The sequence below is a fragment of the Phoenix dactylifera genome, chromosome 13 (genome assembly GCF_051530095.1).
Source record: "Phoenix dactylifera cultivar Ajwa chromosome 13, Ajwa_hap1_PhDact_Kaust_v1.1, whole genome shotgun sequence".
NCBI classification, from domain to species: Eukaryota; Viridiplantae; Streptophyta; class Magnoliopsida; order Arecales; family Arecaceae; genus Phoenix; species Phoenix dactylifera.
In genome coordinates, this window is record NC_143202.1 from 26,816,480 (window position 1) to 26,842,091 (window position 25,612).

General features: G+C 38.2%; 1 protein-coding gene and 1 pseudogene across 9 annotated transcripts; one reads left to right on the forward strand and one right to left on the reverse strand.

Moving 5' to 3' along the window:
• The first annotated feature begins 2,840 nt into the window (after positions 1-2,840).
• Positions 2,841-19,300, forward strand: LOC103703178 (uncharacterized). Of its 8 annotated transcripts, none has more exons than XM_008785943.5 (15): positions 2,841-3,468; positions 3,655-3,740; positions 4,666-4,820; positions 4,902-4,966; positions 5,106-5,300; positions 5,403-5,457; positions 6,961-7,224; positions 7,363-7,496; positions 9,493-9,682; positions 9,837-9,896; positions 9,984-10,238; positions 12,613-12,871; positions 12,951-13,156; positions 15,814-15,864; positions 18,470-19,300. In XM_008785943.5, the coding sequence occupies exons 1-15, from the start codon at positions 3,278-3,280 to the stop codon at positions 18,758-18,760; spliced, it is 2,457 nt and encodes an 818-aa protein (XP_008784165.3). In that variant the 5' UTR covers positions 2,841-3,277; the 3' UTR covers positions 18,761-19,300. The 8 variants fall into 8 exon arrangements, with proteins under 8 accessions (XP_008784165.3, XP_008784166.3, XP_088566269.2 ...); XM_008785944.5 differs by having other exon boundaries at positions 15,817-15,864; XM_008785947.6 differs by having other exon boundaries at positions 2,844-3,468; positions 4,653-4,820.
• A 1,253-nt stretch (positions 19,301-20,553) lies between these two features.
• On the reverse strand, positions 20,554-25,423 carry LOC103703177 (protein BYPASS1-LIKE pseudogene; annotated as a pseudogene). Its single transcript, XR_015972814.2, has 2 exons — positions 23,806-25,423; positions 20,554-20,977 (listed from the first exon to the last, which is right to left on the reverse strand). The product of XR_015972814.2 is annotated as a protein BYPASS1-LIKE pseudogene (transcript).
• Positions 25,424-25,612: the final 189 nt, after the last annotated feature.

The following is a 25,612-nucleotide window of genomic DNA, read 5'->3' on the forward strand; positions in this document are numbered from 1 at the left end:
TTCCTGCACTCTAAATTTTGAGGATTTAATTCTTCAGGACCTTGGCTAATGTTGAAATAGCATCCTAATTGGTTGCAGCGATGCAATCAGGCCACCCTTACTTCTGAAAAAGACTTGTTTCTTTATCTAAAAATATAAGCTTGGACTCTGATTCAGGACCAATTCGATCATTTATGAGGTGTTGGAAATCTTGTTCCTTGAGTAGAACCTTTCTCTAGATTTCCCTATCCAATTGTGCAGTTGGCATGCATGAAGCTTCCCTTTCATAATTAAGCATGCTTTCATTCTCGCAGTTGAAACTTCCCAGCTCACCCCTCTCCAAAACATATGAAGGGGAAGGCTTCGAGGACCACGCACTTAGAAATGTTGATGAGTCAGTTTCATGGATTTTTATCCTTTCTTATAGATCCTCCCTCTCACTACCTTTCTTATAGAAATGATCAAAAGCTTGTCCCCCCCCCCCCCCCAAAAAAAAAAAAAAAACTTGGGAAAAGGTTTTCCCACTTTCTCTGATTGCAGTATTGTTTCAAATGGAAAGGGTTTAAAGTCATTATATATGCGACCGCTGCCCAGGTTAAAGCAGGAATGGGGGTCAGAGGGTTAACTTCCCTGGTTTTCTTGATCCATCCATTGCCTTTCCTGCATACTTCTTAGATTCTCAATTTTTTCTATAAGATAAACTAGTTCTTGCACTTCACCATTGCTTGATTTTGCATCAGTTTTATTTACAAACTTGAGGAACCATTGTAATGACTTACCACCATCCATGCACCAATCAGCTACAGCATCCTGTACCAAAAGTGTGCGATTGAACTGGACTTCACATGAAGAGGACCAATTACCTTCCTCAGGTTCAACCACACTTCATGCTTAGTTTCTAGTCTATTGAATAATGAACTTTCAATTGAGGAGTGGTCAGATTCTTGCATGGTCTCAACAAGATAAAGTAAAAGAAAAGGAGAAAGCAAAAGATTTCTTTTGTGGAAAAAGAGAGAGAGAGAGAGAAATTGCCTTGTGATTGGTTTGAAAAAAAAAATTAAGGGAACAGGAAAGCATGTAGATTTAGCGCCCTTAAGAGAAAAGCAAAAGTAGATAGAAAAGAGTACGGTATCCAAGAGTTACTTCAGAAAAGTTGGCTTCGACTTAGAAAAGGTGGGACTTCTTGAAATCATCTTCAAAAATTATACATTGCCAAAAGCGATAAAATTAAAATATAGCCTTATCATCCAAATTAGCTATTTGGAAACATCAATAATATTTCAGTCGTCTCAAAGAATTGCGAATAACACCATTTAGAATTTGGTCTTCTTATGAGAGAGAGAGGAAGGAGGAGGAGGAGGAGGCCGGCGAAGAGAGAGGGAGAGAGTTAATATCCTGCTGTCTCTGAAAAATTAAGCAAATTACTAGCCATCTACATCATTAAGAGCAAGACTATGAAAACTATTTTGATCTATACATTCATCAAATATACTGGAATCGAGATGCTCAAGTTCTCCGGAGGCACCCAATCTTTGAAAGGATCTAAGTATATTGCAACTTTTGTTTTGTATAATTATTATATCTTACCGTACTATACGCCATACAGTATAATCTAGAAAAGGTATATGTGTATGCCTATGAGTTATTGTCCATTTATTTTCCCTACCAACCAGCACTTGATGCGCACCGTCCTTGAAAAAAGGTTATAGTCTATGTGTCCAATTTAGAGCCACTAGCTAGATTGTACAAGATAATAAAATGAATTTATATGAGCTCCAAAAATAAATTGTTTTTTCAGTAAAGCATCTTGCAAGCACTAGATCAGGCCTAAAAGCAAATTGAATTGATTCAAGTCATGTATTTATGTCTAATACATATTAGATTTTAGATGCTAGTTTATTAAGTATAGCATTTATTTAATATGTGTGTATGCATATGGGTATAAATACCAAAAATCCAATAATCTTGCTCCATGCATTAAAGTCTGTTAAAAGTGACACAATTTAGTGATCTTTGTTCGATAATTTTATATGGCATCTGGCCAAAAAGCCTACTTGTACATAATAGCGCAAGGATAACTACTCATCCTAGCAATAGAAATTTTACTTTTATTAGTTACCACATACATTAATTAGGGTGTTTATTCTCGTGCTAAACATGATTCTACATATATTCACTCCTAAATCTACATAAATCACCGAGCATAGAATAACTATTCATGCATAGAAAAACTAGCACACGTACTTATCCTATCTCTATTCACCAACTAATTGTTTGATTATATGTCAATCACCTGAAAAAACAAAAAAGGATATTGTTACACCCGCAAATAATACAGTATTATACCCTTATTTTTCCCATGCCTGGAGTTACATTGCTCTCTACATTTTTAGCACGACTTCAAATCATGTGCTACATGTTATGATATAATATTTTATTAGAAATTATAATTAACCAAAATAATATTTTTAGAAAAATAGATAAAGTCCGGCAAAATAAATTTTTATCAAAAAATGTAATTATTATTGAACATGGATATAGATGGAAGTTCATTATTGCTTCCAAATAATATGATCATGGGGATATGTAGACCGTCATCATGTCTAGCTCTAGTATGATAGATTTAGAAATAGTGGTTTTTAAATTTGTTCATTGTATCTAAATGACCATCGCCTGATCTGTGTCACTAAAATATTAAAAATACCAGTCGTTAATATGTATCCGCTTTACTACTACCTGAAGTCTAAAGCCTAAGCATCCATTCATTGAGAAAACCAAATAGACGGTCAAGATTCGAAACATCACGGGTACAGTGATTTCACGGGAACCTTCTTTGGACGGTTGGGGATTCAGCAATCAATGCTCCCCACCGAAGAAACAAACAAGCGAACTTTTAGAAACAAAAGAGATGCAAAAAAAAAAAAAAAAAAAAATCCCCCCTGGCCCTCTCCGTCCGAAAGAATCTCTCACGGCAAGAAGAGAAACCACCCCGGCTTCGCCGTCTCTTCCCCCGATCACGGCCAAAACCCTAGTTTCTCTGCTGGAGAAGAGGAGATAGAAACCCCATAACGGCCTTGTAATCCCGATCTCCGCTTCGAACCATTGGAATCCATCGATTAAGGGCAGGATCTGGTCCATTTATCGGCGGGAATCGTCGTTCCGTTCCTCTTTCGGGCCGGGACTTAAGGACGCCGGAGAGGAAATAGCGGCGTTCTGAGACGGATTGGATCCAAGTTTCTTGAAAAAATTTAGGCGTAGGGATGCGAATCTCGAGGAGGACTTGGGGCGCTGATCACACATGTTTCGGCAGATGCGATGCCTCATCGGCCTGAATCCAAAAAGCCCACCGCCGAAGAGACTGCTTAATGCAAGACCTCCGACGTCGCAGCGGAGGGCTGTACGATTCAAGCCTCCAGATATGTTGGAGACCGTCCATGAGATCGCTATTTATATCCATCGCTTCCACAATCTTGATCTCTTTCAACAAGGGTATTGAAATCTTTTCTAATTTTTAGAAACGAGAAGTTTTATTTGCTTGTAATTTTAAAGTCAAGATCTTCTAAACGTCCAGCCTTTATCAAAAAATTTCCCTTTTTTGATTACAAAGTTATGCAAAAATTGATCTTTTCGGATGTTCGAATCACTATTCTTGACGCATATCTGTTTGAATTGCAGATGGTATCAGATAAAGATAAGTGTAAGATGGGAGGACACTAACCAGGTATCTTGTGGTACTCCGGCGAGAGTTATTCAGTATGAAGGTACTTATTTTGAATTGGTGAAGATAAATTGTAATATAGTGTGAAATTAGCTGATCATAGGTAAGGATTTTGTTACCATACGTATCATGATGCCATTTTTAGATTTGAAGACTACAACGAAAAAAAAAAATGTTTTAGATGCAAGGGATGTTTTTGGATCCCCATTTGCTAAGTCGAAATTGGAAGAGGTATTTACTGTGATCTCCATTGAATGTTTCAATATTGATGCATAAATATCATGGCGATATGGTTCAAGTTTTATTACAGAAGGAAGAAATCAGCTGCATGCTTGATATCTCTGCTTATTGCTGCATTTGCTAAAACCATCTGAAAATGATACAACCTGCTATCCATCCTCTACTTGCAGAATATTTGGATAGGAACGAGAAAGGCATCATGATTTCTTTCTTTTGGTTTAACTGTTGCCAAGTGTTTTGAAAATCTTTTTAATCTGCTGTTTGCTTTACAGTTTGAATATAATTTTTTTATATTTCAACCCATGTAGTTTTGAGAGCAAATGCGTATTCTTCTTGTTTGTTTTCTTACCTTCTCACCCACGCTCTCTCTCTCTCTCTCTCTCTGACTCCTTAAATTATGAGACTGATTTTATTTTTATCCAATTAGCATTATTAGCTAGTGGAGAGATAAAATTAAAAAAAAGAATAATTAGGCCTTCTCACCCATGCTCTCTCTCTCTCTCTCTCTGACTCCTTAAATTATGAGACTGATTTTATTTTTATCCAATTAGCATTATTAGCTAGTGGAGAGATAAAATTAAAAAAAAGAATAATTAGGAAGGTTTGAATGAGGTCTAGAAATTCCACCCAACACTCTTTTGTCTGCACTGATCTTTTACTATCTTGTACTTTTCTCCATAATTTGAACTTTAGCTAATAGGAAATGACATGCTAGGTGGGTTGTGCAGCTCCTGGTGTAGCCCCAGATGATATCTTTGGTGTTTGGAGGATAGATGATGCTGATCACAGTTTCTCTACGCAACCCTTCCGAGTCAAATATGCTAGACAGGATGTTCTTCTGTCTGTTATGGTCTCTTTTAATTTAACTACAGGCAAAGATGAGGTTGGCATGGTTTTTCTTCTTCTCCTTGGAGTTTATGTTAATTTTCTTGGTTAACAATGCTCCATGCATTTTGATTTCCAGAGCCCATTGACTTCTGCAGTAATACTAAAGTTTGAGCTCATGTATGCTCCAATATTAGAAAATGGGTGAGTGGAAAAGCTTAATCATGCTTTTTTGGTTTCCTCGAATAGTATCTCTGTCTTTCTTCCTATCTTCTATGTACGATTAATTATACATGCAATCACAGTGCAATTATGTCTGAATCCTTTCTGGTTCATGTCACAGTCCTGAGATGCAGGCTTCTTTTGATGCAGTTTCAGCTGCATGCCATGAATTCAGGATTCCTCCCAAAGCACTTCTGGGTTTGCATTCATATTGTCCTGTTCATTTTGATGCTTTCCATGCAGTGCTTGTTGACCTCAGCATACATGTTGTTTTTCTGAAAGCGGGTACTTACACCCGTGCCCAGAAGGTATCCAGGTTTGTGATGGTTTCAGTTTTTAAGGTGGATTTTCTACCTGCTAGAACATATTTTATGTATACTTATTATTTTCGTTGTCTTGTTGAACTTGAACATATCAGTACATCTCACATGGTGGTAAATCATGCTGATGAACATCATGAAGAAACCAATCAAGTACGTAACCATATCAAGTTCTTATTCTTCTATGTGTTGCATGATGATTTATACATGGAATTGACATGCATCATAACATCATTATTATACATCATACATGTATAGAAAATAATGTAACTCGAGCGCGTGTCAATCAAATTATGGGCTGTTAGTTAATAATCAGATCAAATCCTACCTTTTGATGTGGAATTTTATGCTCACTCAAGTTTCAGTTTTGTTGGAGCTATTTTCTCAAATATGATCATCATAGTTTACTCAAAAGTGGGATTTGGGCTGCTGTTAGCATGGTCTGAATCAGTCATGCACTGTTTCATGAATTTACCTAGTACAAATTAAAATTTGGTGTTTAGGACCACTTTCTTTCCCTCTTTGTAATCTCTTAGACAATGCCTTAACAAGAATTGGTGTCTTTTATATATCTACTTTTGTCAGAAAGTGGGACTGGAAATTCATGTGTTGATTGATTTTGTTTGCTTTTTTGTGGGGATTTGTGAAGGAGAAATAAATCAATATTTTTATTTTAAGGAAAATGGCAGGATAACATTTGTGTTGGGACATCAAAATAAGTTTTTTTTTAATAATTTATATAATAAGAGCAGGATTCTTTGGGATCTTAAGGTATGCCTGATTTTTTTTTTTAATTCAAGATTTCTCTGGTATCTATGTATACATTATCCCTGTTCTTTTCCTCTTTCTTGTTTCTTTTCACTTCCTAATAGTTTTAAGAAATGTGTATATCAGAGTTGACCCGAAGCTCACTATTTACTCACCTCAGTATAGGGTAAAAGCTTAAGAAATTTTTTTATAGGTAGGGTAGCGATTTTGAATCAGGATCTACCTATCCACCCGAATCCACCCCAAATTAGTGGATTTGGGTGGGGAATTTCTATTGGTTGGATATGGGTTAGTCAAGACTAACCAAACGTGAGACTGACCTGATTAGAAATGAATCAGGTAGGGTTCCAATCATCGACTTGGTGGGTCATATGGATTGAATAGACCTTTAGTATCCTACCAAAATTCTTCGGGTAGTGGTAATTGTGCAATGGGCTATGGCTTAGCCTTGGATTCTTTTAGATGATAGAAGGCTGCATAATTAAGGGTTAAGAGAATAAAAAACTCCAGGGAAAAGTGGAGACAACAATATGTTTAAAAATTACCATGTTTTTTTTTCCCACTTTAATTTGCTCTCCTTGCCTTTTACCTTTATTTGAATGCCAATCCTAAGTCCCTTTAATTTTGAACATATTTTATTTTCATTTACTATTGTAATAATGGAGATTAAAGTGTAAATTAGGTTTTATAACCATGTTTTTAGAGCACAAATATCTGGTTGTCAACTCTTATGTAAGAATTTCTACATGCTCTCTATAACAGTAATACAATACAATACTCTTTCTAGTGCTTTGAGATCAGTTCAAGTCTTCTTATTGAAAGCTAATCAGTAATATTTTTTCTCAGCATGTTCACTGTAAAAGCTAAACTTTAATATGTTATGCTCAGATATTGGGTCAAGGGTGGATCTCGAGTGCAATTGAACTTATCAAGCTATTACTAGCTTCCCGTGAATATCTTCTTGAAGAACTCCAAAAGATCAGCAAAGCTATTGATGAAACAATTGATGATTTAAATAATGCCGACTTGAATCTTGGTAGACTTGAATCAGTTAGCTCTTCAAGAACAGATTCTTCTACTGCCAGTTTGGACATTTCTGGAATGAATATGGGTGTGGGGCAATTGGTTGGCATTTTATACAATATTCTGGAGGTATCCTCTTTTTGTAATATTATGTTCTCCATTCCATTACTTCCATGCAGAATTTTCTGGTGTTTCTTATTTTTTGCTACAAAATATCTGTATTGCGAACTTGCTGGTTAAGTGTTACTTCTCTTTGTGCTTATGCAGAAATCAAATGGTGTGGTTGAGTTTGGGAATGATGTCATGCTCTACACTCTATCCCAGGAAGAGCTGTTGGATGTATTTTTCACTGTGGGCAACCAACTTTCATTTATATGGAATGCATTTTTGAAGTTTCATAGGTGCAGTACATTCTCTCAGTGACTGTTACTTAGTCCTCCTTTTGTCATATTGGAGAGTTTTGTACGGCTTTTGTTTAAACAGAAGTTATTCTTTGTTCAGAATGAATTTTCTGGAAATTTTATTTTAAATTTATTTGAACATCCATTTTTTACCTACAGTGCGAAACAATGACTATCAGAGTTCCAATTTATATTTCATTGCATAATTTTGTATCTGAATTCATGATTAGAACAACTTGGCTGCTGTGCCTATGAAAAAAGATGTTTACATATATTCTACTGCGAGATCATGTTATTTTCTAATGAGAGTGATGTCATTTTGTTGTGGATGTCAAATAAACATGTTTGATCTACAGTTCCTTTTCCACATGCCTCCTTTAGGAGGCATTATCTGTCTAAAATTTGGAAGTTTTTGCTCGGCCTTAGTGACTCCTGGACCATTGAATCATCCCATACTATTTCAGCTTCAAGTTTAATACAGCTAATTTATTATGATGATATACATATTGCCACTGGAACCAGCACTTGAGTCATGTCACTTTCACAACAATCACTGTCTGATTTTCAGTTTCACACACAAGACTCCTAATTCCTAACTATGCACTGGACCTGCTACAGGCTGCTACATATTGCGTCATTGAAACAATATGCTTTCTTGAATGAGATGACACCATGAAAACTTATCTCAGATATACTGTACACACATGAGCATGTGCACCCACACGCACCACCTACCTAGCTACCCACAAGCGCTGCACTGGAATTTAGATGTCATATTCGTTGTCAAGTACGCCTAAGACAAACTATCTCCATTTTGCAAATCCAGAATTTTACAGATGGAGATCTTGATTCATCATTTTTCATATGGAGTATAGATATTATGGTCAGCTTTGTTTATATGACATTTTGATTTGGTGGAAGCACATGTCCACGTTCCATTGTTTGACATCTTCATTTGATCTGTATTGATGTTAGTAAAGGGATGCTTAAGCCTTTTTGTGCAAGTTAATAAGTTCAACTTTGTTATCAAGGAGTTTAGATTGGTTAGAGAAATACCATAACAATCATCTAGGTTTAGTAATTGAATGGGCATATTTAGGTTTGCTGAATGCTTTGTCAAGTAACTTTATTAAAGCAGTTTTACTTGAGGTTATCATGGTGATGTGTCATGATGGTGTGAATGATGATGTTGATCACGATGTGTCCCCATTTGAGCATTCTTAAACCTATTTATGTTTGTTTTATAAGTATTATAGTCACTTTCCCCCTTATTTTACATATGAAGAGCCAGAGTTTGATTTAAATTCTAGTCTTTGTCCAATGTCTATATCCATTCGCCATTTAGATGTCTTAATGCTAAATCCTTTTCTGGATATGACAAATGCTCTGGATTCATGTCATACGGACATGTCTCATGGAGTTGGTCTTGGGCACTTTTATGACTAATTCTCCTCATAAAATAATGGATTTCAGGATACTGTTACACTTGCACTCATATGTATGGTTGTTTTGCACATAAATGCAGTGAGTAGCATATACACTTAATTACATGTCATGCTGCATGCTATGGTGAGACAAACTTATACAACATCATAACAAGTGAAAGAAACTTTTAGTCTTTAATGTTACACTCTTGTTTTTAGGATTCTTGGTCATTGAGAAGGATTTAAGCGCTAATTTTTGCCTGACATTAATATTTTAAGCTGATAAGAGCAAACAATAGAGCCTGGATATTGCTTTAAGATTTTAAGCTGCTTCTCAGTACACTTGTGAGACTAGGAAGCTTTAATTGCTTGATTTTCACTTAATACATTTCTACTCTTGCCCAAGATGTCCGTCAATCTATTTTGTCTTGAATTGCTTAAGTTGCATGTTGACTCAAAATTTTTAGATGCATCCATGCATATTGCATATGACATCACTAAATAGATCTTACTGAGTTTGGCTTTTAAATTGAAACAGCTCTTATAATAGAAATTGCTCTGTTCCACTTCAGGATAAACAGGATTAGGATAATTGAGCATCTATATGATGCTTGGGCTTCTGATCGAAAAGCAGAATGGTCTATTTGGATGGTTCATTCGAAGATTGAAATTCCTCACCGCTATTTGAGAAGTGGAGTGAATGATTCTTCTCACCATAATGGACTTGGAAAAGTTGGAACTCCACGAAAATCCAGTGAGGATGTAACTATGTCCCTGACCCCAAAACTTTCCTATCATTTTCCTGACATTAAATATTAAACTTATTTTCTGTATTTTCAAACTTCATAGAATTTCTTGTCAAATATTATGTGCAAGGTCATTTAACATTGATTAGTTTGGTTATTTGTGTTTGCAGCCTGCACAGAGTTCAATTATGCGAGCTGAACTGCATAGAAAAAGTATTGGACAAATGAAGGTGAGATATTTTTAAGGTTGGAAATGTTTTTAGCGGTCGAATATTTGATGTTTTCAGGGGATTCTAAAAATTGTAAGCTCTCTGCAGATTAACAATCGGTCTGTTCAAGACATGCAAATCTTTGGTGATCCTTCTCATGTTCCTGTCATTCTTGTAGAGCAACAGATCATGAATGTTCCACTTCATGGATCTGCTGACAATTCACTCTTGCACTCTCTGGATCGTAATGTGACGGCTGCAATACCTACACGGATTGGAGAAAGGACAGCACCGAAACTTGGTTTTGGTGCCCAAAAAAACGGTCGCATACTAAAAGTTGTTGTCTTTGTGCATGGATTCCAGGCACGTGCTCCACCTTCAATGGCACTTTTTTATTTAATATGCTTCTCATGTTCTAGAGATTAGTGTGTTGCATAAAACCATGGAGTTATTTGATTGCTCCAGCATGACTTGCCCTATTTCTTTGACTTTGGATGACATTTCCAATTGATTATTGTTACCCTTACAATTATCTTGTCATCTGCATACATAGCATATAAAATAAAGTCCGACTGACTCCTGTCCCCTGCCTGCATGTTCTTCCGCATGTCAGACATCTGATTAATTCACACATAGAGCTAAGCTAAAACGAGTTTGGAAAATCTGCATGCTTGGTCACAGCACTCCTTTTCTTCTTTTACGGCTTCCATTATCTAATTTCTTTTCAGTTGTCTAAAACTTGATGGCTTGGCCCTTCGGTTGCTACTTTACTGCTCTGTCTGACTTCTTTTATCCTAATTTTGTGGCTTGTTTTTTGAAGAATACTCGCATCTTTAATTCTGTTGTATTGATTTTCTTCATTTTTTCAGACATCTCCTTTTTTTTCGTTAAGAAAATGTCTTTAGTTACCAGTCATGGCACTCTGTTTTTATATCCTCCACAAATTAAAGACTTTTTTTGCACATGACACACTTACAAATTCTTCTTTAAGAATCAATTGCATGATTAAATGTCCACCATCATGCCACACATACATAATATTGCTTTCCTTTGATGCCTTTTACCTGATATTATTCAAATTTTATTGCCTGATGTGAATCTGATTTGATTTACCAAATAAATTCGTGAATGAAGATTTCTCATATAATGTAAAAAATGGGGGGATCAGCATGCCGTTCGACCTTTAGTGAACCTGCTGCAAATAAATGTATTTTGTTGATACAGGACTATATCACAATTGGCTCTGAAAAACGTTTTTGTTGACGCACTTCCACATCTTTAATGATTCCTATATATTGTTTAATTGATTTCTTGTACTTGCTGCAGTTGTAGATAAAAGTTTAACCTTTATTGGTAGGGGAATTAGCATTCTAAATTTAAATAATTTTTCAGTAATGGCAATCTGGTCAAGAAATTTGTTATTTTAAGTTCTGTTGAAGATCAGAAACTATCATACTCAATTTGTAGTCTTTTCCTTTTTCTTAAAATCTTTTTTTTTTAGGATGGGAGTTTGATAATTTTTACTGGAATGATCATGGACCCATGATTTTATTGGCAGGCTTGAAATTAACTTTTTTTTTTTGCAGTACATGTGTATGTTGACAAGTTTGAAGTTAATCTAACTGCTTGATATAAAGGATCATGCTATTTCTTCCTTATTAGTTGCACCTACTCCAAAACCTTTTAGTGGCGACAGCAATGAAAAAAGAAATCTGGTGAAGAAGATAAGTAGTAAATACTATTAAATTTGTTCCACTTATGCAACTATCACCACTTAAATATATATCAACTCTCTCCTTCTTACTATTATTTATTATTAATGTATAAATGACTCTGGTTAAAAGCTGTATTTTAATATCTCTTCGCTGACTGCTTTTAAAACTTGCACATAATGATTTTACAATCCAAAACATGTCATACAACATTTGACTACATTAGTATCTTTTTGATAATTTAGTCCAAGAATTCTTTTATGTGGTCAGAAAAGCTTGCTGAGATGCTACAGAGATGCCCCAAGTAGTTAGTCAACAAAAAAACTTCAAAGTAATTTTTTTTTTTTTTTGAATTTCGGAGTAAATCAAACATGCTACAAAAACAGAATGAACCATATGGTGAATCATATTCCATATCAATTCTGACCTTTGGATAATTCTTCACTATTTCAACATATCCTAACTAAGACATGCTAGCCTGCCGATCCAGTCTATCCATGATCAAGATTTTGTTATCATAAACAGATTTCTTCTATACCAAGATGAAAAGAAAGAAGAAGCCTTGTCCTTCCTACTTGAGATCTTTTTTACCATAGGTTCCCATCTAGTCAGCTTCTTGAAATGGAATATTTGTATAAATTCTGTTTAGTTATTGAATTTACTCTTATGCGGTCCTTCAGAAAGGATGATCTCTAAAATTTTTTAGCACGAAGTATGCAAGTTTTAGAGAAGTATTTTGAATGGCTTAGCTAAACAAAGAACTATAAGATCTATGCTCAGAACTCAGAATCATCTGCAGGGGAGTACAAAAGATGGTGCATATAATTCAGCCTTGATAAGATTTAATTGTGTGTGTTCATATTTTTATTGAACCCCAGTTTATTTCTATTTATGACCATGGTATCTGTGTATCTATTTATAGTGGTGGGTTAGTGAGAGAAGGCTTTCCATTTGTGAACATTAATATATCCACTGCATGTAGTGTGGCTAAGTTGACTCTTTTACTTAAATCTACATCAAAATAGGGACATCATCTGGATTTACGGCTTGTTCGGAATCAATGGCTTTTAATAGATCCTGGAGTCGAGTGTCTCATGTCGGAGACTAATGAAGAAAAGACATCTGGAGATTTCAGAGAAATGGGAAGCCGGTTGGCTGAAGAAGTGATTGCATTTATTAGAAGGAAAATGGATAAGCTTTCGAAGTATGGAGGCTGCAATGACATTAAGCTTAGCTTCGTCGGGCATTCCATTGGGAACATAATTATAAGAACTGCCTTAGCAGGTATTTGTTCATAACTTCTATGATATTCCTTCCACACACTATCCATATATCATTCTAATAGTTGTTTTTAAATTGACAGAGAGCATGATGGCGCCTTATCTAAAACACCTGCATACCTACATGTCAATATCCGGACCGCACTTGGGATATTGGTACAGCTCAAACTCTTTGTTCAATTCTGGGTTGTGGCTGCTGAAGAAACTCAAAGGAGCTCAGTGCATTCATCAGCTTACTTTCAGCGACAACCCAGATCTCCAAAATACCTTTTTTTACAAGCTCTGCAAGGTAATGCAACCAGATTGTTTATCAGAGGGTTGTGTTGGGATCTAGAGTATGGCACATGGTTGAACCAGTTTTTGTATAGTATTGTTTTCTGACTCACAAACTCTTTAGTGATATTGTTGAATCTACATTATATGAATACATAACTTAGAACTAATCCTTAAGTTTTATCTCTAGCAATGTTTATTTTCTTAAGCTGTCAAACCTTTAAACAGACAAATCATTTTCCTTCACAAGAGACTGTAAGTACTCTTCTGATGGTGCATTTTCTAGCTCATCATAATTATTCTAAACTCTAAAGATTGCTTGAACTATATTTCTCCTAAAAATTCTATTTTAGATAATTGCTTTCATTGCCCTTCACTACCACCATTTTAAAGGATCATTGTTTATGGCCTAATCTGCTTATTTTGTTATTTATAGATGGTGATTTATGTGGTCTGCTATTAGCTGGTTCAATTGTGACTGCTAGTGATTTAGTATATTATGTGCATTTGTTATTTTTTTCTTTTTTGGGGGCTCATGGCAGTGTTGTAAAAATCAGTGTTGCTTCATACTGCTTGCTGGTCGTATAGTATGACCATAGCAACACAAGGTACAATCAAGAATGAGAGTCCAGAACAGAAAAGGTGTAAAAACCCGAGTAAGCTTACGTTGTGGTATAGGCTTGATTCAGGGTTGGTTCACTATTGAATCGGTTTTGAGGATCTACCATGTGCCGGTACCTAGAAGGTATGGTATGTATTGTCTGGTATGGGCTGGTACGACCAGTAATTGAGTCCTTTGCTCAAGGTAGTAGGAAAGGTATATATATGGACATGTTTGGCTACATCTGGCTGGATAGGTTGGGATTGGAGTGCAGGGTGGAAGGGAGGGAGAAGGAGAGGGAGAGTGCATAGTTTCACGCTCCTCCTGAGGTCTTCTTTTTAATCCCACGAGGAGCAGGCTAGGTGAACCTATGTGTTCCCTCTCCCTCTCCCATTCCCTCCCTGCCACCTCGCATTCTTCTAGCTCATCCCATGGAATTTAGCCAAACAAGCCCTACGTTATGTGCATTGTTTTTCTTTTTTGGGGGCTCATAGCAATGTTGTAAAAATCAGTGTGGCTTCATACTGCTTGCTAATCGTATAGTATGACCATAGCAATGCAAGGTATGATCAATAATGAGAGTCCAGAACAGAAAAGGTGTAAAAACACCAATAAGCTTGATGCTGTGGTATAGGCTTGATTCAGGGTTGGTTCACTCATGAATCAGTTTTGAGCATCTGCCATGTGCCAGTACCTAGAAGGTATGGTATGTACTGTCTGATATGGGCTGGTACGACCAGTAATTGTGTTCTTTGCTCAGGGTAGTAGGAAAGGTACAATATATGGACCTGTTTGGCTACATCTGGCAGGATAGGCTGGGATTGAAGTGTGCAGGGTGGAAGGGAGGGAGATGGAGAGGGAGAGTGCGGGGTTTCACGCTCCTCCTGAGGTTCACAACTATGCGTTCCCTCGCCCTCTCCCATTCCCTCCCTCCCTGCCACCCTGCATTCTTCCAGCCATCCCACAGAATTTAGCCAAACATGCCCTATGCTATGTGCATTTGTTTTTTTTCTTTTTGGGGGGCTCATGGCAGTGTTGTAAAAATCATTGTGGCTTCATACTGCTTGCTGGTCATATAGTATGACCATAGCAACACAAGGTACGATCAATAATGAGAGTTTAGAACAAAAAAGGTGTAAAGACACCATTAAACTTGATGTTGTGGTATAGGTTTGATTCAGTGTTGGTTCACTCATGAATCGGTTTTGAGGATCTGCCATGTGCTTGTACCTAGAAGGTATGGTATGTACTGTCCGGATGGGCTAGTACAAGCAGTAATCGAGTCTTTTGCTCAGGGTAGTAGGAAAGGTATAATATATGGACCTGTTTGGATACATCTGGCAGGATAGGCTGGGATTGGAGTGTGCGGGGTGGAAGGGAGGGAGAAGGAGAGGGAGAGTGCAGGGTTTCACGCTCCTCCTGAGGTCTTCTTTTTAATCCCACGAGGAGTAGGCTGGGTGAACAGAACCTATGCGTTCCCTCTCCCTGCCACCCCACATTCTTCCACCCCATTACACGGAATTTTGCCAAACAAGCCCTGTGTATTTTTCCCCTCAAAGGGTTGGATCCTTCCTCATTATTCCACTTGTTATGACTTATAAACTAGGGATTTTGATGCATTTAGGAGGAGGCTCTGCGGCAAGCCTATTGACCAATAAAAGAGCTGCACGAACTGATCATAGCTAATCTGCATCACCGAAAGGCTTAATGTTATCATTATTATTACTCTTGGGTGGAAAATTATTTAGTTCTCATGAAAAACTTTATTATATAACTATGACAGTGGGCAGTCATTCTGTTGAAATGGTAATACTATGTTGCCTAACTACCTCTCTGATATCAATCTCTAACCAATCATATCTCTTTTAAATTTCTCTCTTCCAATCCATTCCGACTGTTGTATGATTTGTATTTCCCCCTCCTTAAACATCCATTTGCACACCCTTGGATACTAGTTTATGTCTAAACAAGTTTGACCAAAGGATTACATATGTCTTGAGTACTGCTGATATATTATCAACATAATTTTTGCTCAAAAATTAAAAAATTTCTTTTTGTTTTTCCTTTTTCAGCAGAACACATTGGCAAATTTTAAGAACATCATCCTATTATCTTCCCCACAGGTATTTCTTCTTCCTGCATTGATAAGAATGACTCTTCTTTCTCTTATAGTTTTAGTTTGTAGTGATAGAGATGGGATGATTATGTTGTTAACATACTCTTGAAGGCATGTCATCATGCATCCAAATATGATAAATCTGGAAATGTTCTCTTTTTATCACCTCTTTAATTTATTTCCTTTCCACATTGGGGACTCTTCACTTATTTTCCTAATTAAATATAAACAAATTTGGATAGGAACTAAATATTTTTTCAATTTCTTTTGAACTCCCTTATTAAATGTTTGGGAAAATTACAATTTGCCCCCCTTAAGTTTGGGCAATTCCCATACACACCCTCCCATCTTTAAAATTTTCAAAGTGGCCTTTCAAATTTTCAAATCAATTTAAAGTGGTCCTGCTGTTTATCTTCGTTAACAGAGAGGTGGCGCGTGACATCACGAAAATGGTCTTAGTATCTTATTGTTTGAGGTGAAAGTCCTTAACCTTCTTCATGGAGCCTTGGAGGGAGGCTGCCTATGTGTGCCGCTCCTCCGCCACACCGCCGCCTATCATCACCACCGGCTTCTCCCACCGCTGCTGCCGCATTCTCCCTCTACCGCCACCGGCTTTTTTTTCTACCACTGCCGGCTTCTCCCACCGCTGAATTTGCCAAACTTGCGTTACACATGATAGAAGGAGAAGAGGATGGTGGAGGAAAGGGAGGACGCCCAAGAAACACGAAATGGTCATTGTTGGCGGCATTGGAACAAGAGGAGTAGAGATTAGAAAAGGGGAGGGGAAGGCAGTGACTATGAAAAATAGGTAGATAAATTGATTTTTAATTTTTACGAAAATTGAAAAAATGATATTCATTTGTAGCTTGTTTGGAATGTCGATACGGAAAGGAGCGGATGGTCTGAACAAAATGATAGAAATTGGGGGTAACAGAATGGACGTTCGAAGATGTCTGAAGAGGTTGAGGGCATTTTGGACATTTTAAATGGCTGGCTAACTGCATTGGCTGGTTGGTGAGTCAGAGAACCGCTTTTCATTGATTTGGAAACTAAAGGGTCACTTTGAAAATTTCTAAAGATGAGGGTTGTGTGTGAGATCTCCCAAACTTGAGGAAGTTGAACTGTAATTTTCCCTAAATATTTTTAATCCGTTGTAAATAATCTAAATTAAAATGCATGTAATATTAACAAATGCATATGATTGCTCAATCTGACATTAGCTTCTGTTGAAACTTAAGCATGTCTTTCACTTTTAAGACTGACTGCATTCTCTTATGTGTTCATAGTCTAATTTAAGATTTCTGCATTCTCTTTAATTTTCAAGGCTGTCTGCATTCTCTTACATGTTCATAGTCTAATTTAAAATTTCTGCTGCGATTTGATAGTTACTTCTGTAGAAATGGCAACTAGATGTGCTAGATGCCTAGATATTATGATGTGCTAGAACAACACAAATAGATAAACTGGAAACTTCTGCTAGAGAAAATGTGTTGATTCATATGAATTTGATGCAGCTCTTAAGTATGCCTTCATTTCTACTGTATATTAGTTACCCTTTTTTGTCGCCTAATCATGTACATAAAATAATAGTACCTGTACATGTCTATGAAATTGCCAAATGATTCTTCTACCCGGCTGACTTGGCTTCTGCATGGATAACAACCTATATATTTTTTTTGGTTTATTCTACTGTAGAATGATTTCATAGGGGAAAAACAATCTCCTACAGCACAATTCTTTTCCCCTACCTTTACGGTCTAACCTAGTAAACTGTTGTCATCTAATTAAGAAACATCAAGCAACGTAAGAGTTACTAGGAATATAATTTGAGAACAGATATGATCTTGAAATAGGGTTCATATCAGTTTATCTTCTGGTAGCAACATATGCTATTTTTCAACATTATCTATTGGATGTTACTTCTATTGTGTCATTCATTTTTTGCGCTATAAATACAATTCTTTTAAGCTAAAAAAGTTTCCTGCTTTTCATTAGTAATATAAAATCAAGTTATATCACATAGAGCCAGTTCACAAAATCTACTATTAAAAAGTCCAAACCCCACCTCCCCCACCCTATACTAATGCTTGACACCAGATATTACAGTATCCAAGCAACCATGGAAGGGAAAAGAGTGGCGGATACATTAGTAGGGGGAAGCAAGTCTTTTGTTTAAGTGCTAATGCAGATACTTCTTTTAGTTTGTTCCCTGTTCATGTCAGTAACCCATCTTCCACCGTAGATGATTGCCATCACAAGTACTTACTATGTACAAAAGCCAGTTCTTCTGTTTGTTTGCATTTTCTTTGTAAATGTGAAATAAGTCTTGCTTCATGTTCTTTTTTTCTATTTTCTTTTTTTAAATGTTATGACCTCTCAAACTTCTGATTTTTGCTGAAGAGCTGATTCTTGTATTGCCAAATTTCCTTAAAAATATTCTCTCAGTAGCAGCAAATTCGGTGCAAGATTAGCACTACTTGTTGCTGTGTTTGACTTTTTCCCTTAATTTCTAAATATTATATATTTTGGTAAGCAATGCTTTACCATGAGTATAAAACATACTTTATGGCTTATTAGCACTTTTCCCCCACTAAATTGCCTTCTTTTGCCAGGATGGTTATGTTCCTTATCATTCAGCCAGAATTGAGCTGTGCCAAGCATCGTCTTGGGATCAATCAAAGAAGGCACAAGTCTTCATGGAAATGCTGAACAACTGCTTGGATCAGATTCGTGCTCCCTCATCTCAAATGCGTGTTTTTATGCGCTGCGATGTGAACTTTGACCAGTCTGCTCAGGGAAGAAACTTGAATACGATCATCGGCCGGGCAGCACACATCGAGTTTCTGGAGACCGACATATTTGCTAAATTCCTAATGTGGTCCTATCCAGAACTCTTCCTCTGACCATTACCCAAGTTTTTGAGAGGTTGAATCTTCGCTCTATTGCCTGCAGCTGCTTTCCATATTAACATTAGGAGTAATCCATTAGCTGCTAAGAATGAGAAGTAACACATTCCTTAGCTATTTACTAGAAGGAACTGGGCATAGCCTGATGCTGGAATTGAAGCATTCTCGGTGTATGTTGTAAATTATGCAGTTGGGAAGCTTTTGAACACAGAGATCAGTAATCATTTGTTAGCTTTAAGAAATGTAATTATGTATTTGTAAAGCTGCTGTTTATGTCTTTCCACCAGTATGTTCACATCAAAGGCTAGAGGTGAAGTCTAGGAAGGTCATATATGCTGCTGAGAGAAATGAACTGATGCTAGAATTAGCATTTCATATTTTTCCTGATACCCTTTGTTCATTTGTATTACATGTATTGCATCATAATGCTGGGAAGAGAATATCCTTCTATACATCTTGTTATCCATTTACTCTTCACTTTTGTGCTTTTGAATTTATTCGGATAGCTATTAAATGGATACTACTGCTGGTTTTATACATGACGTTGCCTTGTGACTGGATGATTTTTTTTTTTTTTTTTTGTAACTAGCTTACAAAATACTGACGAGTACATCATTGCAGAATTGCTTTTACAGCGTCCGGCTGTCAGCGAGAGCAGAGGCTGCTACTTTATAAAGCCAGCCAATCTTGATGCTTTAAATAAGTTATGCATCTGATTTTAAAATTCTATCTTATTAGGCTGTTGACCCTTAGGCCGATCAATGAGTTTAGACCCTCTTTGCTGTTTATTATTATTATTATTATGATTGGGGTGGGGCTGGGGGTTGTTGATGAGTAAAAGTAGATAGAAATAGTTGCAGGTCGTTTTATTTAACCAGGATTCCCTATGCCCGCAGGATCATACGCAAGCATTTATCCCTGGGATTTCTTCATAAAGCTGATCTGCGAGGAAGGCTCAGAATTTAGGAGACTTAACGGGCAGCCCTTGGTACAATTTTCTATTTACTGGGCACCAAGCACGAAGATCTATCTGGTGGCGGTATTGGGAGAAAACAAGGTGCGCTTTTCAACATCACCGCCATCCAAGTGAATTGGCCGCTATGATCCACTCTAACTCTAAAATGCAGTACAGCAATCTCGGTGCGTGTGATAATTTACAAAAAAGAACATCCCCCCCTAATGTAGACTCGGGATGGATTCCATCCCACCGACCCACCCCCTACCACCGAGCAAATTGAGCCCAGTGCTTGCGGAATCGAGGGATAATTTATCCCCTAATTGAGACTGGGGATGGATTCCATCCCACCCCCTACCACCGAAAAAATTTAGCACAGTGCTTGCGGAATCGAGGTACCACGTAAAGGGCTGAAAAAAAGAATCGACATCCTTCACAATCGAATCCCAAACACCGCCTTTACGTGGCAAGAGGTCGTATCATTCAAACTAAAATTCGGCAATGAACAGCTCATATATTAAACAACGATAGTTTTGAAGTCCTCTTGCATTCTGCAACCATCCCAATAGAACCAATCATGGTAGAACCAATCTATACATTCGCAGCAGATTAAATGCTAATTTGCTGCTGCCAAATTACCAATTACCTAAGAAGAGCTGTTGATTTGAGTGAAAGAAGGCTTCAGGTTGCTCAGAAGACCAATAAACTTTTAAGTTATTCCTTGTTACATGGGCTTTTTGCCATTCATTGATAAGGCTGGCATTCCCGGCCAACCAAGCAAAACCAAGCTGGTTGCTTGGTCACGAGAACAACTTCTGCTAGTAGAGTATTGAGCTAGGTGAAGGCTTGTTAAAAAACCCAAATATTATTTTAGAGTGTCGAGTGGATACAGATGCATCTTTCATGGATGAGATATTGCAAATATAAACAAGTCCAAGCCGACAAACGCGAAGTATTACTGTTTCAAGCAGTTACTATTATCAATTCAGCCATTAAACTATTTCACACAGAAACTAGATGTGAAACTTTGAATGATGAGGCTACGAGCTGCTCGCTTTTTCTCAAAACCAAGAAAATTGATTAGCTTCACAAATAAATTCTCTCTCCATAACTACTATATATTTTCGAATTGGTGATGACCATATGCTGTCCAGAACATTTATTTCAGACTCCGACGTGCACTATAAATTTTTGGAACTATGCAATACTTACCATCAAGGATGGAAGTCACAAAGCAACAAGATGACTTCAGGTTTCACCTGAATCAGAGAATAGAATAGAAATCTTAGGCCAGAAGAGGGTAGAATTAATGACACATCATTTATAATACCAGGAAAATTTCATGATTGAATCCCTAACTAATAAGAATTAATAAGCAATACTTGAGAGATTGAAAAGATCATGATAACCAAGATAGTTGGGCCAAAACATGGAATCAGGTACATATAATTCCTCGTATGATATGCAAAATAAGAAAGATCTCTTGCTCCTAAATTCATCTTGGTTACTTTTCTGATTAATCAACCAGGTAAAATTCAGGAGACAGAACACTGTTAAACTCACTAATGTACTTTGATGAGATAACTTATAAACTATGGATTCCATTGGTTATAATAAGTAATATGAAACGATACATTATTCTCAATATGATTAAAAAGCAAACTGACTAGAAGCAAAAGAAGACGGAGGAAACCGACTAGAAGCAAGCCACGGTCAACTAGAACAGTAAACAAGAATGTAATCTCATAATTTGGAGGTTTGCCGTTCTACTCTGTCGTTGGTTCCTACCCAAACCCCACTCCAAAATAAAAAGGTTTCTAAATCCGCTTCACCCTTCACGTTGTATTTGAGATGGACTGTTCCTGCAGGAGCAATTAGCACATTCTACAGATGCCTGAACCTTGGAATCTAACAAAATGCTATGCTCAATTTTCACTAATAAGCTCTGTCACAGTTTAATATTCTGCTCCATATGAATCATATTAATTTACATTAAGTTTCAGTGGCAGTGAAAGTAGTTTGGTTGGGAAATCTCTGTATCGCTGTATTCCTAATACACATTATCAATTCCTCCCATGTGTGACAGAAAATTTAATCCTGTACTCTGACAAGTTTTATGAAAAAGAAGCAGGCGTAAATTCTAATTGTCATTAAATTTTAATTCTATGTACAGTAGGCTAAAACTATAAGAACAACCATAAAGTTATTTAAATTTCAAATCAACCTATCTAAATATGATCATTCTTCTCTGAAAAGTATTGCAAAATTTCTTTTCTGAACAATGGGCCTTCATTAATTCCTTCAATAACATCAACTCCAATTTAAGGAACAACATCTAGCAAAGCTCAGCTTTCTTGAATCTCCTCTTACATCTTTGTTCCATGACATCTACGAGTGTGTTTACAGTTTACACACATGCTTACAATATTCAGCCATTCCTCTTAATAGCATTTTACAGTTTTTGCGAAGTTTGACTTGTTTCATTATCTATAATAAAGAATTCACTAATAGATGCAATGCTTTTCTTCAATTTATTCATTATTCTCAGCGACAAGATATGTAATTTGATCCCATAGATCCTTTAAAAGTTTTAGGTACTTCATCCCTTGTCAAGATTTTACCTTATCAACACACGAATCTAAGAAATGGGTCGTCCAAGACCTTGACAATTTATAGGACTCCACACTGCTCCTGTAATCCTCCATAAACATTTCACAATCAAATCCTAAGTCCATCCTCCTACCACTTTAGCCTTAGTCCACTTCTTATGATTAGCTTGCACATGTTGCATCATCTAATTGGGCATAACTCTTGACCCCAACTAAATATTCAACTAAAATATTTGGTAAACTGCTCCACAACTTCCACAATTTAATTTGATGCTTGCAATAAGAAAACATAAGAAATTTAAATAACACGAGCTGATTTATTGAAATGTAGCTTCTTTTTCCTCATTTCTTCTACTAGTTCATGTATTCAGATTACATGGTCTTCTAGCAAATCAGAACAAGTAAAATTGTTTTCCTATCCAGATAACCATTAGCAAGAAGGAGATGAAGATATCAACAATATCCTAGAGCGAAAATGTTCTGGTTTCTTAGAGAAAAGCAAACATTCAAGTTGAGAAATCTAGGGTTCTCTTCATGAAACTGTCACACACGTCATTTGAATCTAGAGGTTTACTGAATTCACTGCCTAATTCATGTGCTATTTGGTGTATGAAAAGAAATGGTAACATTTGGAGGATAAGATCTGGAATCTATTCAGATTCTCATCATTTTCTAGTTAACAATTGATGCTTAATATTTGTTTCTAAAAAAGCTTCACAAACTGCATTTATGAATAGGATGCATTTTTTAGACATTTTATTTCTTTTCCTACCATCTTGATACCACGAACAGGTTCTCCCAGGGTTTGCTTATGAATCAATTTAACTCAACCTCATCTAAATGGTTAACTTTTACAGGTAATAATATGTCCGCACAAACCATTGCCAACTCCCTTTGTTAGACTACATCTATCCAGGCTCATATGCTGTTCTTTTAAACCTAATGATTTTACAAACTGAAGAAAGCATTCATTTGGGATTGCATTTACAACCACAAATACAGTTTAGCATGAGACAGGAGCATGAATGGCCAAGAAAAATACTCTCACAAACATTAGAACTGCATTACTTTGTGACGAGATATGCACCCTATACAATGAAAATTAACCATCACAAGCAGCACATTTCTTAATATTTTGGATTCAGGAGTAAACAGACCTGCCCATCTTTTAATCACTTTCCATTTAAACATTTTTATCACGTCAAACTTCCCTTCTCTGAATTAAAAATGAAATGCAAGATTCACAAAACAACTCACGCAATACAAAATTTCTTAAGGAAATGAAGTACAGTTTTTTACAAGGTAAAAAAGCCGTCCTGCAATTGGCTATGTTCATGGAGGATCCAAGAACTCAGAAAATCAATGGAAGATTATATAGCAAAGACAGCAAAGCTAGACGTGGCATCATCGGTAACAGACATTTCAATCCCATCCTCCTTTTCTACAGAATGTATTTAAGGTAAATACACGAGCATTACCTGCTTAACTTATTTGGGTGCTGAGACATTTGATTCTTCTCTTCCATCACTTCTCCCTCGATCGCCTCCCTCTCTGCCTAGCAACTAAACACACCCCATGGAATTCAGAAACAATAATGGTGGCATCTTGATCACATTCTGAAGGAACCCCCAACTGGAGATTTCACTCAGGATTGTGAGACAAGCAATCAAGCCCCTCGGTTCGGTTGCATACAATCTTATGGAACACCTCTCTCACCTGGCGTTCCAGGGGGTCCAGCCCTCCCTTCATGGACTCGCAAACCTGGGCCAGCTCCTCCACGCTGTGCCGTATCCCTACCTCTTTCTCCTCCGTCACTGGAAACTGGATTGCATCCATTAATTCCATCAGGTGATGAGCGCACTTCTCCATCTGATGGATTTCCTGCAATAGACCGCTCGAATTCTTCCGGTCCTTTTTCTTGGACTCCTCGACGATCCGCTCGTGGAGCGACAGGATGGGGGCCGCCCACCGGTAGCTCCGGGGGATGGAGAAGTGGATACCAAGGCCACGGTCCTGGCAGGGGATCGCGGCAACAAGCACCCACATCACGAAGAGGAGCACCGAGCTCATGGTAAAGACACCGACTGCGAGCCCGCTAGTGGCCAGGACCTCGTGGCCGCGGGGGGCGGCGAGGTTGTTCCCGATGGCCTGGAGCTGGCGGGCAGCGGACCATGAACGGGAGACGCTCCAGGAGAGGGAGCGGAAGTGGCCGCCGGAGGAGCGGCGGTGGTGATGGTGGTCGCGGCTGGAGGAGCCGCTGCTGGAGGAGCCGCTGCTGCGGCCGAAGGAGCGGTTGCGGTGGGAGAGGACGGAGCCGGCGGCGTCCTTCTCATCGAGCATGAGGAGGGTGACGTCGGTGAGGGCCTTCCGGGCCCTTCGGAGCTGGCCCTCCCCGAGGGCCCCCCGCCGCTTATGCCGGGGGTCGGCAAGCGCGACGAGAACGATCTCCAAATGTTTCGACCACTGCCGGAGCTGATCGATTCCGTCGCAGATGGCGTTGCAGACGTCGAGCGCCTTGACGCCGCGCTCCAAGAAGTCGGCGATCATCCGGTCGAGCGGCGGCCGGCCGACAGCGGCGCGGTGGTTGAAAAGGACGATACGGAACTCCTCCTGGCACACGAGGAAGGTATCCAGGAGCTTCCGGACCCACGAGACGGATAGGAGTTCATCGCCGCCGGCGGAGGCGGCGAGGTCTTGGAAGAGGACGGCGACACGGCGCTGGAAGGCATCGAGCTCCTGGTCCAGGCTGGCGTAGTGGTGTTGGCCGGCGTCCATAGCGTGGACCTGATCCCGCCGTCTGCTCAAGATCGAACGGCCAATAAACGAGAACGGCGCCGACGATCCCTGGTATTCGATGGCGGGCATTGTCACATCCCAAGAGCCCTAGCTCTCTCTCCACACTCCCCCTCCCCCCCGGCGAACCACCAACGGAATCCTAAAAAATTCGCCGGAACCACGGCAATACCGAATAAGAAAACCCGGGAACACGATCGAAACCCTATAATCGGATCGAATTCGAGGAGGAAATGGAAGGAACCGTGGATGCGGATGGATCCAGAATCCCTAGGCAGAGCAGGGCTTTCATGAATCTCGGCCGACCGACTCTTCGAACAGCGAGATATTTATACCCCTTTTTAAGCAATTAATAAATAGTAAAAACAACTTCTAATTAAACAAGCTTTGATTAGACCGTGGGAATGACCGCGGTAGAGGAGAAAGAGCCGGGCGGACGCGGGCGAGACGCGATCGGGACGCGAGAGGGCACGTGGCTGAAGGAGGGAGCGG

Coding starts and splice junctions, on each gene's coding strand:
- LOC103703178 (XM_008785943.5), top strand. CDS start 3,278: ATGTTTCGGCAGATGCGATGCCTCATCGGCCTGAATCCAAAAAGCCCA. Junction 9,683..9,836: donor CACGAAAATCCAGTGAGGAT/GTAACTATGTCC, acceptor TTGTGTTTGCAG/CCTGCACAGAGTTCAATTAT. Junction 13,157..15,813: donor TTTTTTACAAGCTCTGCAAG/GTAATGCAACCA, acceptor TTCCTTTTTCAG/CAGAACACATTGGCAAATTT.